Here is a 17237-nt window from a genome sequence, read left to right on the forward strand (position 1 = left end):
GTAGCACGGAAAACTGACAATTCTGTTGTTGACCTTTACCAACATCGCAAATGTTAACAGACTTGATATTAATAATTTTTGTTGGATTCAAAACATGTTTATCGTGAATTTAATCGTCACCGACCGATATGCATCGGTGGATTTGAACTACGAAACGTACCGGGGGTACTGGTATGTAAGTCGCACTATTTTCACATATTTTTAGTCATATCTCCCGAACTATTTGCTTTGGAATCTTTTTGGTACTCGATTATTATTAAGAAAGAACTGATCTATCATGTACCATGTTTTCAGATTGACAGTAAAATCATTTTCTGAAATATAGGGCTTCAAAGTGGAATCTTTTTTAAATCACCTCGAAAATGACATTATTTCATTTTTTTAGGCATATCTTCCGAACTTTTTGTTTTGGAACCTTTTTGGTACTCGATTATTATTAAGAAAGAATTGATCTATCATGTACCATGTTTTCAGATTGACAGTACAATTATTTTCTGAAATATAGGGCTTCAAAGTGGAATCTTTTTTAATTCACCTCGAAAATGACATTATTTCATTTTTTTAGGCATATCTCCCGAACTTTTTGTTTTGGAACCTTTTTGGTACTCGATTATTATTAAGAAAGAATTGATCTATCATGTACCATGTTTTCAGATTGACAGTACAATTATTTTCTGAAATATAGGGCTTCAAAGTGGAATCTTTTTTAATTCACCTCGAAAATGACATTATTTCATTTTTTTAGGCATATCTCCCGAACTTTTTGTTTTGGAACCTTTTTGGTACTCGATTATTATTAAGAAAGAATTGATCTATCATGTACCATGTTTTCAGATTGACAGTACAATTATTTTCTGAAATACAGAGCTTCAAAGTGGAATCTTTTTTAATTCACCTCGAAAATGACATTATTTCATTTTTTTAGGCATATCTCCCGAACTTTTTGTTTTGGAACCTTTTTGGTACTCGATTATTATTAAGAAAGAATTGATCTATCATGTACCATGTTTTCAGATTGACAGTACAATTATTTTCTGAAATATAGGGCTTCAAAGTGGAATCTTTTTTAATTCACCTCGAAAATGACATTATTTCATTTTTTTAGGCATATCTCCCGAACTTTTTGTTTTGGAACCTTTTTGGTACTCGATTATTATTAAGAAAGAATTGATCTATCATGTACCATGTTTTCAGATTGACAGTACAATTATTTTCTGAAATATAGGGCTTCAAAGTGAAATCTTTTTTAATTCACCTCGAAAAGGACATTATTTCATTTTTTTAGGCATATCTCCCGAACTTTTTGTTTTGGAACCTTTTTGGTACTCGATTATTATTAAGAAAGAATTGATCTATCATGTACCATGTTTTCAGATTGACAGTACAATTATTTTCTGAAATATAGGGCTTCAAAGTGGAATCTTTTTTAATTCACCTCGAAAATGACATTATTTCATTTTTTTAGGCATATCTCCCGAACTTTTTGTTTTGGAACCTTTTTGGTACTCGATTATTATTAAGAAAGAATTGATCTATCATGTACCATGTTTTCAGATTGACAGTACAATTATTTTCTGAAATATAGGGCTTCAAAGTGGAATCTTTTTTAATTCACCTCGAAAATGACATTATTTCATTTTTTTAGGCATATCTCCCGAACTATTTGCTTTGGAATCTTTTTGGTACTCGATTATTATTAAGAAAGAACTGATCTATCATGTACCATGTTTTCAGATTGACAGTAAAATCATTTTCTGAAATATAGGGCTTCAAAGTGGAATCTTTTTTAAATCACCTCGAAAATGACATTATTTCATTTTTTTAGGCATATCTCCCGAACTTTTTGTTTTGGAACCTTTTTGGTACTCGATTATTATTAAGAAAGAATTGATCTATCATGTACCATGTTTTCAGATTGACAGTACAATCATTTTCTGAAATATAGGGCTTCAAAGTGGAATCTTTTTTAATTCACTCTTTTTTAATTCACCTCGAAAATGACATTATTTCATTTTTTTAGGCATATCTCCCGAACTTTTTGTTTTGGAACCTTTTTGGTACTCGATTATTATTAAGAAAGAATTGATCTATCATGTACCATGTTTTCAGATTGACAGTACAATTATTTTCTGAAATATAGGGCTTCAAAGTGGAATCTTTTTTAATTCACCTCGAAAATGACATTATTTCATTTTTTTAGGCATATCTCCCGAACTTTTTGTTTTGGAACCTTTTTGGTACTCGATTATTATTAAGAAAGAATTGATCTATCATGTACCATGTTTTCAGATTGACAGTAAAATCATTTTCTGAAATATAGGGCTTCAAAGTGGAATCTTTTTTAAATCACCTCGAAAATGACATTATTTCATTTTTTTAGGCATATCTCCCGAACTTTTTGTTTTGGAACCTTTTTGGTACTCGATTATTATTAAGAAAGAATTGATCTATCATGTACCATGTTTTCAGATTGACAGTACAATTATTTTCTGAAATACAGAGCTTCAAAGTGGAATCTTTTTTAATTCACTCTTTTTTAATTCACCTCGAAAATGACATTATTTCATTTTTTTAGGCATACCTCCCGAACTTTTTGTTTTGGAACCTTTTTGGTACTCGATTATTATTAAGAAAGAATTGATCTATCATGTACCATGTTTTCAGATTGACAGTACAATTATTTTCTGAAATATAGGGCTTCAAAGTGGAATCTTTTTTAATTCACCTCGAAAATGACATTATTTCATTTTTTTAGGCATATCTCCCGAACTTTTTGTTTTGGAACCTTTTTGGTACTCGATTATTATTAAGAAAGAACTGATCTATCATGTACCATGTTTTCAGATTGACAGTAAAATCATTTTCTGAAATATAGGGCTTCAAAGTGGAATATTTTTTAATTCACCTCGAAAATGACAATATTTCATTTTTTTAGTCATATCTCCCGAACTATTTGTTTTGGAATCTTTTTGGTACTCGATTATTATTAAGAAAGAACTGATCTATCATGTACCATGTTTTTAGATTGACAGTACAATCATTTTCTGAAATACAGAGCTTCAAAGTGGAATCTTTTTTAATTCACCTCGAAAATGACATTATTTCATTTTTTTAGGCATATCTCCCGAACTATTTGTTTTGGAATCTTTTTGGTACTCGATTATTATTAAGAAAGAACTGATCTATCATTTACCATGTTTTTAGATTGACAGTACAATCATTTTCTGAAATATAGGGCTTCAAAGTGGAATATTTTTTAATTCACCTCGAAAATGACAATATTTCATTTTTTTAGTCATATCTCCCGAACTATTTGTTTTGGAATCTTTTTGGTACTCGATTATTATTAAGAAAGAACTGATCTATCATGTACCATGTTTTTAGATTGACAGTACAATCATTTTCTGAAATACAGAGCTTCAAAGTGGAATCTTTTTTAATTCACCTCGAAAATGACATTATTTCATTTTTTTAGGCATATCTCCCGAACTATTTGTTTTGGAATATTTTTGGTACTCGATTATTATTAAGAAAGAACTGATCTATCATGTACCATGTTTTTAGATTGACAGTACAATCATTTTCTGAAATATAGGGCTTCAAAGTGGAATATTTTTTAATTCACCTCGAAAATGACAATATTTCATTTTTTTAGTCATATCTCCCGAACTATTTGTTTTGGAATCTTTTTGGTACTCGATTATTATTAAGAAAGAACTGATCTATCATGTACCATGTTTTTAGATTGACAGTACAATCATTTTCTGAAATACAGAGCTTCAAAGTGGAATCTTTTTTAATTCACCTCGAAAATGACATTATTTCATTTTTTTAGGCATATCTCCCGAACTATTTGTTTTGGAATATTTTTGGTACTCGATTATTATTAAGAAAGAACTGATCTATCATGTACCATGTTTTTAGATTGACAGTACAATCATTTTCTGAAATATAGGGCTTCAAAGTGGAATATTTTTTAATTCACCTCGAAAATGACAATATTTCATTTTTTTAGTCATATCTCCCGAACTATTTGTTTTGGAATCTTTTTGGTACTCGATTATTATTAAGAAAGAACTGATCTATCATGTACCATGTTTTTAGATTGACAGTACAATCATTTTCTGAAATACAGAGCTTCAAAGTGGAATCTTTTTTAATTCACCTCGAAAATGACATTATTTCATTTTTTTAGGCATATCTCCCGAACTATTTGTTTTGGAATCTTTTTGGTACTCGATTATTATTAAGAAAGAACTGATCTATCATGTACCATGTTTTTAGATTGACAGTACAATCATTTTCTGAAATATAGGGCTTCAAAGTGGAATATTTTTTAATTCACCTCGAAAATGACAATATTTCATTTTTTTAGTCATATCTCCCGAACTATTTGTTTTGGAATCTTTTTGGTACTCGATTATTATTAAGAAAGAACTGATCTATCATGTACCATGTTTTTAGATTGACAGTACAATCATTTTCTGAAATATAGGGCTTCAAAGTGGAATATTTTTTAATTCACCTCGAAAATGACATTATTTCATTTTTTTAGGCATATCTCCCGAACTATTTGTTTTGGAATCTTTTTGGTACTCGATTATTATTAAGAAAGAATTGATCTATCATGTACCATGTTTTTAGATTGACAGTACAATCATTTTCTGAAATATAGGGCTTCAAAGTGGAATATTTTTTAATTCACCTCGAAAATGACAATATTTCATTTTTTTAGTCATATCTCCCGAACTATTTGTTTTGGAATATTTTTGGTACTCGATTATTATTAAGAAAGAACTGATCTATCATGTACCATGTTTTTAGATTGACAGTACAATCATTTTCTGAAATATAGGGCTTCAAAGTGGAATATTTTTTAATTCACCTCGAAAATGACAATATTTCATTTTTTTAGTCATATCTCCCGAACTATTTGTTTTGGAATATTTTTGGTACTCGATTATTATTAAGAAAGAATTGATCTATCATGTACCATGTTTTCAGATTGACAGTACAATTATTTTCTGAAATACAGAGCTTCAAAGTGGAATCTTTTTTAATTCACCTCGAAAATGACATTATTTCATTTTTTTAGGCATATCTCCCGAACTATTTGTTTTGGAATCTTTTTGGTACTCGATTATTATTAACAAAGATCTATCATGTGTCACGTTTATTTTTAACAAAATAGTTATTTTTGTTTAATTTCAAGTTTCCATTACGTTATTATTTAATATAATCTTCTTTCAAAAAACTATTTGAAACAATTAAAATTGTAACACCTATTTCGTAGTTTAAACAATAAACAATTTGTGTATAAAATTTTTTTAAATGTCGTCATTTATCCAAAAATATTATTGTTTTATTGTCATCAGAATACAAATATTATTTTCTAGATTTGTTATATAAACAAGTATCAGTGGATAAATTTATTTTTGTTTGTTTTGATAATATCGGAAAGTTTACGTGTCAATTGAAATTTGTACATACATTGCCCAACAATTTCCGAGGATAAACTATTCTGAAATATCTCTAATTTCATTTCAATATTTTTTTTAAACAATCGTATGTTTTTTTTAATATGTACAACTTTCACACCCCGTATTTCTAATATCATGACTCTAAGCATGGTCCTGATTTTTCTCGTTATAAAATGAACCTTTACGAACATTTTCCAAAAAATTTGAACCCAATATTCCAATTATCTTAGCCTCAATGAATTTTTCAATCAGCATATGTTTTTCTTCAATATTTAAACAACTTTCACTCCCCGTATTTTTAATATCGTGATTCTAAGCATGGTCCTGATTTTTCTCGTTATAAAATGAATCTTTAAGAACATTTTTCCAAAAATTTGAGCCCAATATTCCAATTATCTTAGCCTCAATGAATTTTTCAATCAGCATATGTTTTTCTTCAATATTTAAACAACTTTCACTCCCCGTATTTTTAATATCGTGACTCTAAGCATGGTCCTGATTTTTCTCGTTATAAAATGAATCTTTAAGAACATTTTTCCAAAAATTTGAGCCCAATATTCCAATTATCTTAGCCTCAATGAATTTTTCAATCAGCATATGTTTTTCTTCAATATTTAAACAACTTTCACACCCCGTATTTCTAATATCGTGACTCTAAGCATGGTCCTGATTTTTCTCGTTATAAACTGAATCTTTAAGAACATTTTTCCAAAATTTGAGCCCAATATTCCAATTATCTTAGCCTCAATGAATTTTTCAATCAGCATATGTTTTTCTTCAATATTTAAACAACTTTCACTCCCCGTATTTTTAATATCGTGACTCTAAGCATGGTCCTGATTTTTCTCGTTATAAAATGAATCTTTAAGAACATTTTTCCAAAAATTTGAGCCCAATATTCCAATTATCTTAGCCTCAATGAATTTTTCAATCAGCATATGTTTTTCTTCAATATTTAAACAACTTTCACTCCCCGTATTTTTAATATCGTGACTCTAAGCATGGTCCTGATTTTTCTCGTTATAAAATGAATCTTTAAGAACATTTTTCCAAAAATTTGAGCCCAATATTCCAATTATCTTAGCCTCAATGAATTTTTCAATCAGCATATGTTTTTCTTCAATATTTAAACAACTTTCACACCCCGTATTTCTAATATCGTGACTCTAAGCATGGTCCTGATTTTTCTCGTTATAAACTGAATCTTTAAGAACATTTTTCCAAAATTTGAGCCCAATATTCCAATTATCTTAGCCTCAAATAATTTTTCAATCAGCATATGTTTTTCTTCAATATTTAAACATCTTTCACACCCCGTATTTCTAATATCATGACTCTAAGCATGGTCCTGATTTTTCTCGTTATAAACTGAATCTTTAAGAACATTTTTCCAAAATTTGAGCCCAATATTCCAATTATCTTAGCCTCAATGAATTTTTCAATCAGCATATGTTTTTCTTCAATATTTAAACAACTTTCACACCCCGTATTTCTAATATCATGACTCTAAGCATGGTCCTGATTTTTCTCGTTATAAAATGAACCTTTACGAACATTTTTCCAAAAATTTGAGCCCAATATTCCAATTATCTTAGCCTCAATGAATTTTTCAATCAGCATATGTTTTTCTTCAATATTTAAACAACTTTCACACCCCGTATTTCTAATATCATGACTCTAAGCATGGTCCTGATTTTTCTCGTTATAAAATGAACCTTTACGAACATTTTTCCAAAAATTTGAGCCCAATATTCCAATTATCTTAGCCTCAATGAATTTTTCAATCAGCATATGTTTTTCTTCAATATTTAAACAACTTTCACACCCCGTATTTCTAATATCGTGACTCTAAGCATGGTCCTGATTTTTCTCGTTATAAACTGAATCTTTAAGAACATTTTTCCAAAATTTGAGCCCAATATTCCAATTATCTTAGCCTCAAATAATTTTTCAATCAGCATATGTTTTTCTTCAATATTTAAACATCTTTCACACCCCGTATTTCTAATATCATGACTCTAAGCATGGTCCTGATTTTTCTCGTTATAAACTGAATCTTTAAGAACATTTTTCCAAAATTTGAGCCCAATATTCCAATTATCTTAGCCTCAATGAATTTTTCAAACAGCATATGTTTTTCTTCAATATTTAAACATCTTTCACACCCCGTATTTCTAATATCATGACTCTAAGCATGGTCCTGATTTTTCTCGTTATAAACTGAATCTTTAAGAACATTTTTCCAAAATTTGAGCCCAATATTCCAATTATCTTAGCCTCAAATAATTTTTCAATCAGCATATGTTTTTCTTCAATATTTAAACATCTTTCACACCCCGTATTTCTAATATCATGACTCTAAGCATGGCCCTGATTTTTCTCGTTATAAACTGAATCTTTAAGAACATTTTTCCAAAATTTGAGCCCAATATTCCAATTATCTTAGCCTCAATGAATTTTTCAAACAGCATATGTTTTTCTTCAATATTTAAACATCTTCCGCACCCCGTATTTCTATCGTGATCCAAAGCATGGGTTAAAAACGTTTTTCGAAAGTTTGTATTCATTAACCCGACTAAATACAACATATTTCTATTGCTATCATCCTTCTAGCGATTAAATTCGAATGTTTTGTTTATACCGATAATGTAGCTCGCTAATTTGATGTTTTGTTTGTTATACTTCAATACATACACGCTACATTAACTAAATTTTCAAATGAACGTCGTATCAAGTCTATAATAAATTCTTTATTCAACGATTTCTAGTAGTAATAGATCTCAATTGATTTAGTCCCATCTGGCCGTGAAATTAAATTTCAGAAAACCGATTAACTCGTAGTGTTTTACGAAAAAAAAAAATCTATTTTATTGTTTTTCTTAGCAACAATATGTTCCGCCGAAAGATGTTTCATTAAATCGTTCATTTGCATCATATGTAAATTGAATTCTATAAAAGGATACGTGTAAATTACGACCATAATAACGAATCAATTATTTTCGTGTCAGGTTGTTATACGCAAAGGAAATTAATATACGAGGATCGTCCGAAAAGATTACGAACTTTGTTTTAGTCTTCGATTTTTCGATATAATCGATTGTCTTCGCTATTTTTTCGTTTCAGGAGAGAGATTCAGTTACGAATCGACGTAAATGTCAATCAAACTGTCGAAGTTAAGTTTGGATTCAATCGTACAAAAGTTTACTTTCGTAGACTGAATTTTAACAAGACAAAAAGACCTCCCGGAATCTCCTTTAGAGTTAGGATGAGGAGAAGGAGGCTACGCGCGAAACACGACGAGGACGCCTCGGAAAGATTTGAGGTGTTCCACGGGGTTCCACCTTGTCACCTACTTTCTTCCTCTTGTACGTCGACGAGATAAAGGATATTTTGTAGAGAAAAACAATTTTTCGAAGCGAAATTTTTATTAGATTTCAAGCATTAATACGAAAAAACAATTAAATTTTATAGAATTTATTTTATGGAACGTGAAAAAATTTACTTCTTTTTAATTTTTGGCGAAGTGGATTGAAAAACGCTCGACGCCGACATCAAATTCTCGATGTACTGACCCAGAACCTGATTCTCGGATCTCAATTTCAAATTTTCCTCTTTAACCGAATCGACTCTAGTAGAAAGATCGTCGAGAGTGTTTTGTAATTCGAGTACTTGCGAAATCAATCGAGCTTTTTCCTCTTGTTCGTCCGGACTGGAATCGGGCTCCAAACTATTATGTTGCGGACTAGAACTGCCGTTCGTGAAATTCGATTGAATCGAATCCATACTTCTACCGTGCAACATGCTCGACGTCGTGTTACCTTCCGACATCGAATGTTGCTCCGGTTGTTCGTCGTTGATAATGACTTGGGGATCGTCGTCGGCTAGCGGTATGTCGTCTTGTAACTTAATAGACGCCATATCTGGAAAAATAAAAAATACCATTACACCTGTCGTTTATTGTACGTTTTTCGTTCGGATTTACCTCGAATTTATATATATATATATCGACGCGAATCTACGACGTTGTCTCAAATTCGACTGGCTACTGCTCAATACGAATAAAAAGCCGGCGGGTGCGCAGTGGATATCGAGTGGAGTGGGAGAGGACGTGGGGATGGTATCGGCGCTGTGAGGACGGCGCAACGCATCACGTCATAGCAGACTATCGAGGTCACAGACTGCAACGGGACGATGATATACGACAATAAACATTTTTTCAATTTCGAAATTTTCTTATTCCTTTATCGTCGACTTTTCTTTTCGTATTAATTAATTCATGGAATTAATAATAATTAGCTTTAAAAAAACTAACTTTAATTACTAGTAGTAGAAATTACGACGTTGCCAGCTTGTGTTTAAATTCTATAAATCTAAGATGTCATACACTTTTCGCTATTGACAGGTTTGACAGGCTGTCATAAAAATCGATTTATTTCGATTTATCCGATATCGATTTGGTCTTTTTTACAAGCGATATACCAAATTATACGAGGTGCTACAAATAATTAAGGCGAAAGTTTTCTGTTTGTTATGTACGCGTTTTATAGGTTATGTAGTCGAGTGTCGATTTACGATATTTCACTGTACCTATCTAGAAATCGAGTTAAATAAATAATACAAGGGTTATACGAAGAGTTAATACAGTTTAAGTTTAGGTAATAGGTGTTAGATATGTTAAATACGGTGGACGGTCTAATTAATAGTCATGACGAACTAAGCGTCGAAATTTATACATATCGAGGTCGTATTTCAAATTATTATCGTTTCGAATATTGAATCGATTCATTTGTACGATGTTAGACGATAAGTAGGTCATAGCCTTCGGAGGGGTTAGTTCGTATTTTCTACCCCGACCGTCCAACTAATTTTTCATCGGTCTCGACGAGGGAACGAATCGTAAGACGGAGGGGTGGAAAAGCCGAACGAACGACAGATCAATAAAGCAACCGAAATACCGAGACACTTTAAAAATTTACAATTAGAATACGTGGATTTGGAAAACATTTGACAAAATCAAATAATTTCGGCGACGATACGATGCGAGATATTTTTACGAAAATAAAAACTAATGTCGAAATTCTTCGAGTCTATGTTGTGTCTGGCTCTATTGATCCCGCCGACTGCCGCTTCTGCCAAAAAAAAAAAACCGCCTCCGTATCTCTTTTACCGCCCGATACAATCGGGGAATGTGCGATGGGTTGGCGGGAACGGACTCGACGAAAAACCGTTAAAAAAAATGAGTCGAAATATATCGAGTATTTTGAAAAAAAGTGACGGTGTAGGACAGACATCTCGGTAGTTGGAAAATAGATTAAAGGATCATGAACATATTATTTGGTTTAGAAACGAATTTTATATCGAAATACGTTTTATCGAGAATTGTATTTGTATATTTTGGGCCGTTGCGTTACTGGAATACCAACGAGTACGTAGTCGAGTGTTTTTTAAAACCGTTCGACTGGAGGTGGATATACTAAAAGGGAGAGAGACGGCGACGACTGCGGATAAAGAGGAGACGGGGTTTTTATGCGTCGGGAGGTTTTCACTTTCCCAGTTCCACGACCTTCGTCCTTGTCCCGGTGGTGCCGCAGCCGCGATGTATTCTGTGAGAGAGAGAGTGCACCGCCCCCGGTTTCGTCTAGACTGACACGATAATGTCCCACCGCCCCCAAAGGGGATCGCGAACTGTTAATATCCACCAAATCGATTCATTAAAATTGACCCGAATTATTATTAATATTTGTTTATTTTTTTTTTTTCTATTGTTTCAGATCTCGAGATAGGATAATGTCGCGGCGACCGCCATCTATACTACGCCCCTAACCTAAATTATTTTTATCTTCTATGACCACCGTCTTCCGCGCCGGCTACCCCTCAAGTTACTTGTGCAACATGGACATCAAACACGAGATGATCTACCGAGACGATGACGTGTTGCACGTTAAATCCGAGCCCCAGCTCTATTCGCCCAACGCGGTCAACGGGGCTTCCATAGCAGTTGGTGGTAATCTTTTAACGGGCGGCAATAACGGTCTAATGGTCGGTACATCCAATAACGGATTGATCGTAACTAGTAACGGAGCCGGAGCTTTTACCGCTTTCGGTAATTCCGCCGTCGGTATGACCCAAGGTGCGCAATCTATGAATAAAAGATCGGACTTTCTGGGTTCGCCCAGTCCGGGTACGATGAGCGGTAATAACGCGCCTCCGTTAACCCCTTCGCCAGGTCCGCCCGCCCAACCTTACACCGTCATCAGCAACGGATACCCGTCACCGATGTCTTCGGGCAGTTACGATCCTTATAGTCCCAATGGAAAAATAGGTGAGATTCAAATTATTTAATATCGATATTGTTTTATTTTGTTTTATTTAGTTTGTACGTCGAAATACATCGATTGGATCGATGGAAACAGTTCCGATTTCGCGCGTAGCCTCTCTTCTAACTTCCACGAGAGCTTCGGGAGGTTTTATCTCGGGTAAAATTGCTATGGGGGCGAGAAAAAATGTAAATACGAGGGATCCATCGTTTTTTTTTTTGAGTCTGTCATCGATGTATCACTCGGTATTTGCTTGATTGACTTGTATTTGTTTTTCGGCGTGTGGTTTTGTGTGTTTTTCGTCGAAAACAAATCGAAGCGTCGCTTATAATACTGTCCGAGATCCGTTAATGATTGCCATGTTGCCATTTCGTGGTTAAAACTCGTACGAAAATTTCCGAAATTCAATCGCCCATACTCGCACGCCCCGTATATGTTATATAGATATGGGATTTTATCAGGATTTGCGTTATGCGGTAAACCGAAGATCCTTATCCGTCCTCATATTTGTAAAAATTGTTCAATTACGGAAACCGGGGTTCGAGAAACCCCCGTAAAAATTTTTCGGTTGTTAAAAATACGCGGTTCGGACGTTTGAAAAATGAACTTCGTATTTTCGTAATTAATGTAATTTATTTTTGTATTTTATCCTTTAAACTTTTTGCCAAAAATATGTTTCATCTTTTTTTAGACTTTTTTTTTTTTTTTGTTTCAAAAGCTTCGGCGTCGCTTATTTACCGTGTCCATGCGACGTTTATCATGCGATTTCTGACTTTTTTGACGTTTTTTATAATCTTTACGCCGCCTCTTAAAGATATAACGTCGCTCTAGTACGATACGAGGGTCGTACGATAAGTTTCCGATTCGAATCGATATATTGGAAGATTTTCGCTAAAATTTCGACAACCCTCGTAGGTAGGTGAAAAAAATTTCGAGTAAATAACAATATAACTATATTCTTGTCAAAAAAAAAATTTTTTTTGTATTGCAAATGAGTTTGAAAGATTTCGTTTGATGTCGCTTAAAAATGCGAGTCGCGAAATAACACATTTAAATACAGGACACGTGTCGAATTTCTTCTATTGTCTCCATCTCGACGACCATTTTGAATACGCGATAAGAATTTCTAATAAATGCACGTTTATTGTATATTTATCGACGTTCATCATCGAAATCTTTTATTTTATTCTTTTCCGCAGAGTTAGTTTTAGCTCGAGCGTCTAAATTCGGGTCGTCTTGGTATCCGGGAATCGTAAAACCGGGTCATCGCATCAAGGTCTCGATGTAACGTGCGAAAAAAGACACTAAAACTTCGAATCGAAGTTTCAATCGAATTATTTCCACCAAAACCTATTGAATTCTTTAGTAAATATCGTTTTTTTACATTTTATAACCTAAAAATTGCTAATTTAACCGGTCCATTTGGTGAAGATCACGTGGTGCGTGAGTGCCCGAACACTCGCGAAGCTCCTCGGCCTCCCGCAACGTAACTAAGTACTAATGATGTTTATTTTTTCGCGTTTCGTTCGCCCCCCGTATATTATTGAATGGTATACGTTCGAAAAAATAAGTAGTCGAAAATACAAAATATTTTTATTCATTCTGTTGCCTTGAAAACGACGTGAAATATCTATCGACCTCGAACGTAGCGTAAACAACAATTTTTTATCCTTTAAATTTCAAATCGGCATGTCGAAAATTTTGTCGGTTATTAATGAATCGAATTATCGTCCCGTATATTTCGTACGAATAATTATTAACGTAGCCTCGTACACGCGGTTATTTATAAATTCAAGGTAACACGAAATTTTGGCAAAAATCTCGTATGGATCCCACGTAAACGGCCTTGAACTTGTCAAGTATATATCTCGAACTTTTATTATAAATTTTCGGCGACGTAGTTTCCTCGATTCATTCGCCAATCTGACTAATTTCATTATAGTCTAGGTTATCTATGACGTATCCGTTTCTGAAAATTTATTTATATTACGAAACTTTCACCGGTTTTCCGTCTCGAGATAACGAATTTGTTCAAAATTTGTCGTCGAATCGAAAATATTTCGACTACAACTACGAATCTATTTGATATGTAAATAAAAGTACAAGCGATTGTGCTTCTAAACGCTGTAAAAGTGTTTTGGGATCTGAATCTATTGAATTTAAAGCCCGAGCAACAGTTTTTTCAAAAAAAATTTAATACCGCGCCTATTTCCAACCATTAACGTAACGTCTAGTAGTTTTTTTTTTACAAAGAGATTGTCAGTGACGATTAAATCATAATACCTAAACATTTCATTTTAAATTCATGCTAAACCATTCTATTAACCATCCCAACTAGGTAAACTCATTGTTATGTAACTCGCTGACGTACTAAATTTACGTCGATCTCTCCTTCAATGTTATCGAAATCGAAATATTTCCATAAACTTATGTACTGACATATTTTAGACACACAGACACGTTCTAAATTCCAATAATCAATTGTTATTTATAATTATTTTAAATTAAATTAAACTAATTCAAATAGGACGTCCTGTATATTTACAAAATAATTAAAAATGTTTTATATTAATTTCTCGGCAATTTTTACACTCCTTCATACGAAAATAGCATCGAAAACTTCAAAATTAACATTAAAATTCTTACGACTTTCAAAATACTCTGTATAATTGTACAAAACTCCATATTATAATAACAAAAATTAATGATATTAGTAATCTTCTACGTATATCGTAATTCTTCATATTACTTGAAATTTATCGACACGTGGCAACGTCGGTAATTCTACTTTCGCTAAGCAACTACACTCTGACGATGTTATTTGCGCCACCGTCATTTATCGTTCTACAAAACTAGTTGCCCGTATTTCCAATCTCGTTTTATCTAATTTCTTTTTTCTCATATTATCTTTTCACTCTTGCTACCAATACAACATTGTTTGCATAAAATGTTTTATGTATTATATATTGTTTTCTTTTTTTTATTAAAATATATATAATATAATGGTCTAGAATACGACATATTTTATAAATCTAAAACTAGTAGTAAGTGATTCTTCGAAATGTGGCAACACCGTGAAGATATAAATAAGAACAAGACCAGCGGGACATGGACATCGAGGGAAAAAATTATGCGCACTGAAATGGTTCTGATTCGATAAACTAGTTTTCTGTCGTCGATGACCATGTTTTTACAATAATTATTTAATTTATATAAAATAAGGTATAAAAGGATTGATTATACGTAATGAATAAATACCCAATATCACTTTTCAAAGATCCTTCTACGCTTTTTATTTTTCTATGGCGAACTAAAACGCGGTTGTTGATTAAAAAAAGAAGAAGAAGAAAGTACTAACCTATAAAGAAAAGCGTGTTACGAATAGAATTATTTTATATATAATAATTAAATATAATCTTCATTATTTATTGTGAATAAAGTGACTTAAATATTTGTGAAAGGATTCAAATGAGTATTGGTGATATTTGAACTCGATTCGTGGTAATATTGATATAATTAAATTAACACATAGAATAACAGAAATGTTTATCTAATTATCACCGAAGGATTTAATGTAAGTATTTGTAAGTAAAATTAAATAATGACGACACAACGAGTGTTATCGTGTATAATAGTAAAAATTAAAATTTGTTGTTATCAGAATTGGCCAAAGTTATCACAAGGCCACGCTCGTATTGAAGACCGGCTGCGGTCGTCGACCTCGTGATTATTATTGTCAATAAAATAATTAAAATCCATATTTTTGCGTAATGTTTCCATTCGAGTTTACCTTGAATGGATTTTTTTTATCGCCGGGGTACTCGTGCAAGTGTATCTTTATATACGGGGCGTATAAATATATATCAAAATCTTTAACAAGATGTAATTTGTAAATTATTTAATTGACGGTATAGATTTCACAACAAATATAAATAATTTATCGTTATCCAATTCTTATAACATTTTATTACAAAATTTGATTTCAATATCGTATTGCAAGAAACAAAAACTCACGATTAACAATTTTTTGACTGTTGTATCTATTTCGTATTAATTCTCGATTTCTCCGTTATATATTTATATATATATTTCTCAAATTATATAAAGTCCCATAATAAACAATTGAATTTTCGCTCTGATGCCTTTCGATTGCAGGCTCGGTTAACCAAGTGAAGTTGCACTCTCAAGTCAAGGTTATAATGCAACTCAACACGATTCGTTTGGGAAAAAAAAACGAAATCCGTTATGCTCCCTGCAAACGTAAAATCTGGCAATAGCGTATAAGATCGACCATGTTATAAAACTAAAACACTATTGTATAAATTTTCGTAAAAATTGAAACTCTTCCTTATAAATAAATGTATATTGAATTATTTAAACTGGTACGACTCGAATCTACTTTTAGTTTCAACCTGTTCGGTTAGTTTCGAGTCTCGCTCTGTTGGAGCAAGGCGCCGGTGCCATTTAGGTACTTAGTCGTGACGTCACCGTTTTTTAAGAGAACCTCTTTGATAAACTGGTTGCCTATATTTTCCATGATATTTTTTTAACGAATATTGTACGAGGCGTGAACAAAAATATAAAAGAGATTATGTCCTAGCAAGTTGGAAATTCACATATACAAGGTTAGGTCGACTATTTTCGTCGTCGTTTACTACAATTAGTAAGAAATTTGTTTGATTTACGAGGCAAAAAAAATTTGAGAACTTATGCGCTGAATATTAAATCTAATTAAATATTTATATAATAGTAAGTTTTTTTTATTTTATTGAAATATTTCCTGATTTAAACTCGAATAAACTACCCCTTGAATGAAAGACAGATGGTTTCACCCTTCTTTTGTGGGTTGTTACCCTCTACACCTGCACTAGGCCAAGGCCGTTGTTAGACAGAGTTGGGCCACCACCTTTCACGGTTATTGATCTTTTTGTAAAGAATAACGGTTTATATATATATATATATGTATATATACAATATAGGTCACAAATATTTCTATTTCGAGGGTTATTTTTAGGTAGGAATTCGGAACCTGTTTTTACAGTTAGTTTTTATTATTTTTGTTTCCTTGCTGTTGGAACTAGATTAAATATTACGAAATTTGTATATTGGTACGTTTCAGGTAAAATTTTTTGTTTTCCATAGCGTATAATAAACAAATATTTGAGAAAAGCAACTACCTTGAGTTTGTTTTTCGTTTACATTACCATTTTGTTTTGTTAAATCATTCTAATTTATCTAAATCCATTCAATTAAATTTATCAACTATATAATTTTATTCTTAATAAAACTATGTAATAACTAAGGTCATCGTCATTAAAGCTCATAATTTTTTACTGACCTTTAAAATTTTTTTTCATTTCGACGTTGAAACATCGAACGAAAACACGTGTCGGTTATTATAAAATCGATAGTTTTAAACAAAATGGCGGTCAGTCGATAC

General features: G+C 32.3%; 2 protein-coding genes across 11 annotated transcripts in view; one reads left to right on the forward strand and one right to left on the reverse strand.

Moving 5' to 3' along the window:
* LOC130893131 (ecdysone receptor) overlaps window positions 1-17237 on the forward strand; it is an 86092-nt gene that overhangs the window by 34369 nt on the left and 34486 nt on the right. For all 8 annotated transcript variants that reach the window (XR_009059153.1, XM_057798953.1, XM_057798951.1 and 5 more), the window contains one exon: window positions 11252-11802. Coding sequence is in view for 7 of the 8 variants with exons in the window: in XM_057798953.1 (XP_057654936.1) it covers window positions 11325-11802 (478 nt within the window). In the remaining variant the exon portion in view is untranslated. The remainder of the gene's footprint in view (window positions 1-11251; window positions 11803-17237) is intronic.
* LOC130893133 (short coiled-coil protein homolog) overlaps window positions 8887-17237 on the reverse strand; it is a 74733-nt gene continuing 66382 nt past the window's right edge. For 2 of the 3 annotated variants that reach the window (XM_057798971.1, XM_057798969.1), the window contains exon 2: window positions 8887-9400. In XM_057798971.1, coding sequence (XP_057654954.1) covers window positions 8979-9398 — 420 coding nt within the window. In that variant the 5' untranslated portion in view covers window positions 9399-9400 and the 3' untranslated portion in view covers window positions 8887-8978. Of the gene's footprint in view, window positions 9401-9462; window positions 9659-17237 lie in introns of all 3 variants that reach the window. The other variant, XM_057798968.1, reaches the window with a different exon arrangement.

The sequence above is a fragment of the Diorhabda carinulata genome, chromosome 4 (genome assembly GCF_026250575.1).
Source record: "Diorhabda carinulata isolate Delta chromosome 4, icDioCari1.1, whole genome shotgun sequence".
Taxonomy (NCBI): Eukaryota; Metazoa; Arthropoda; class Insecta; order Coleoptera; family Chrysomelidae; genus Diorhabda; species Diorhabda carinulata.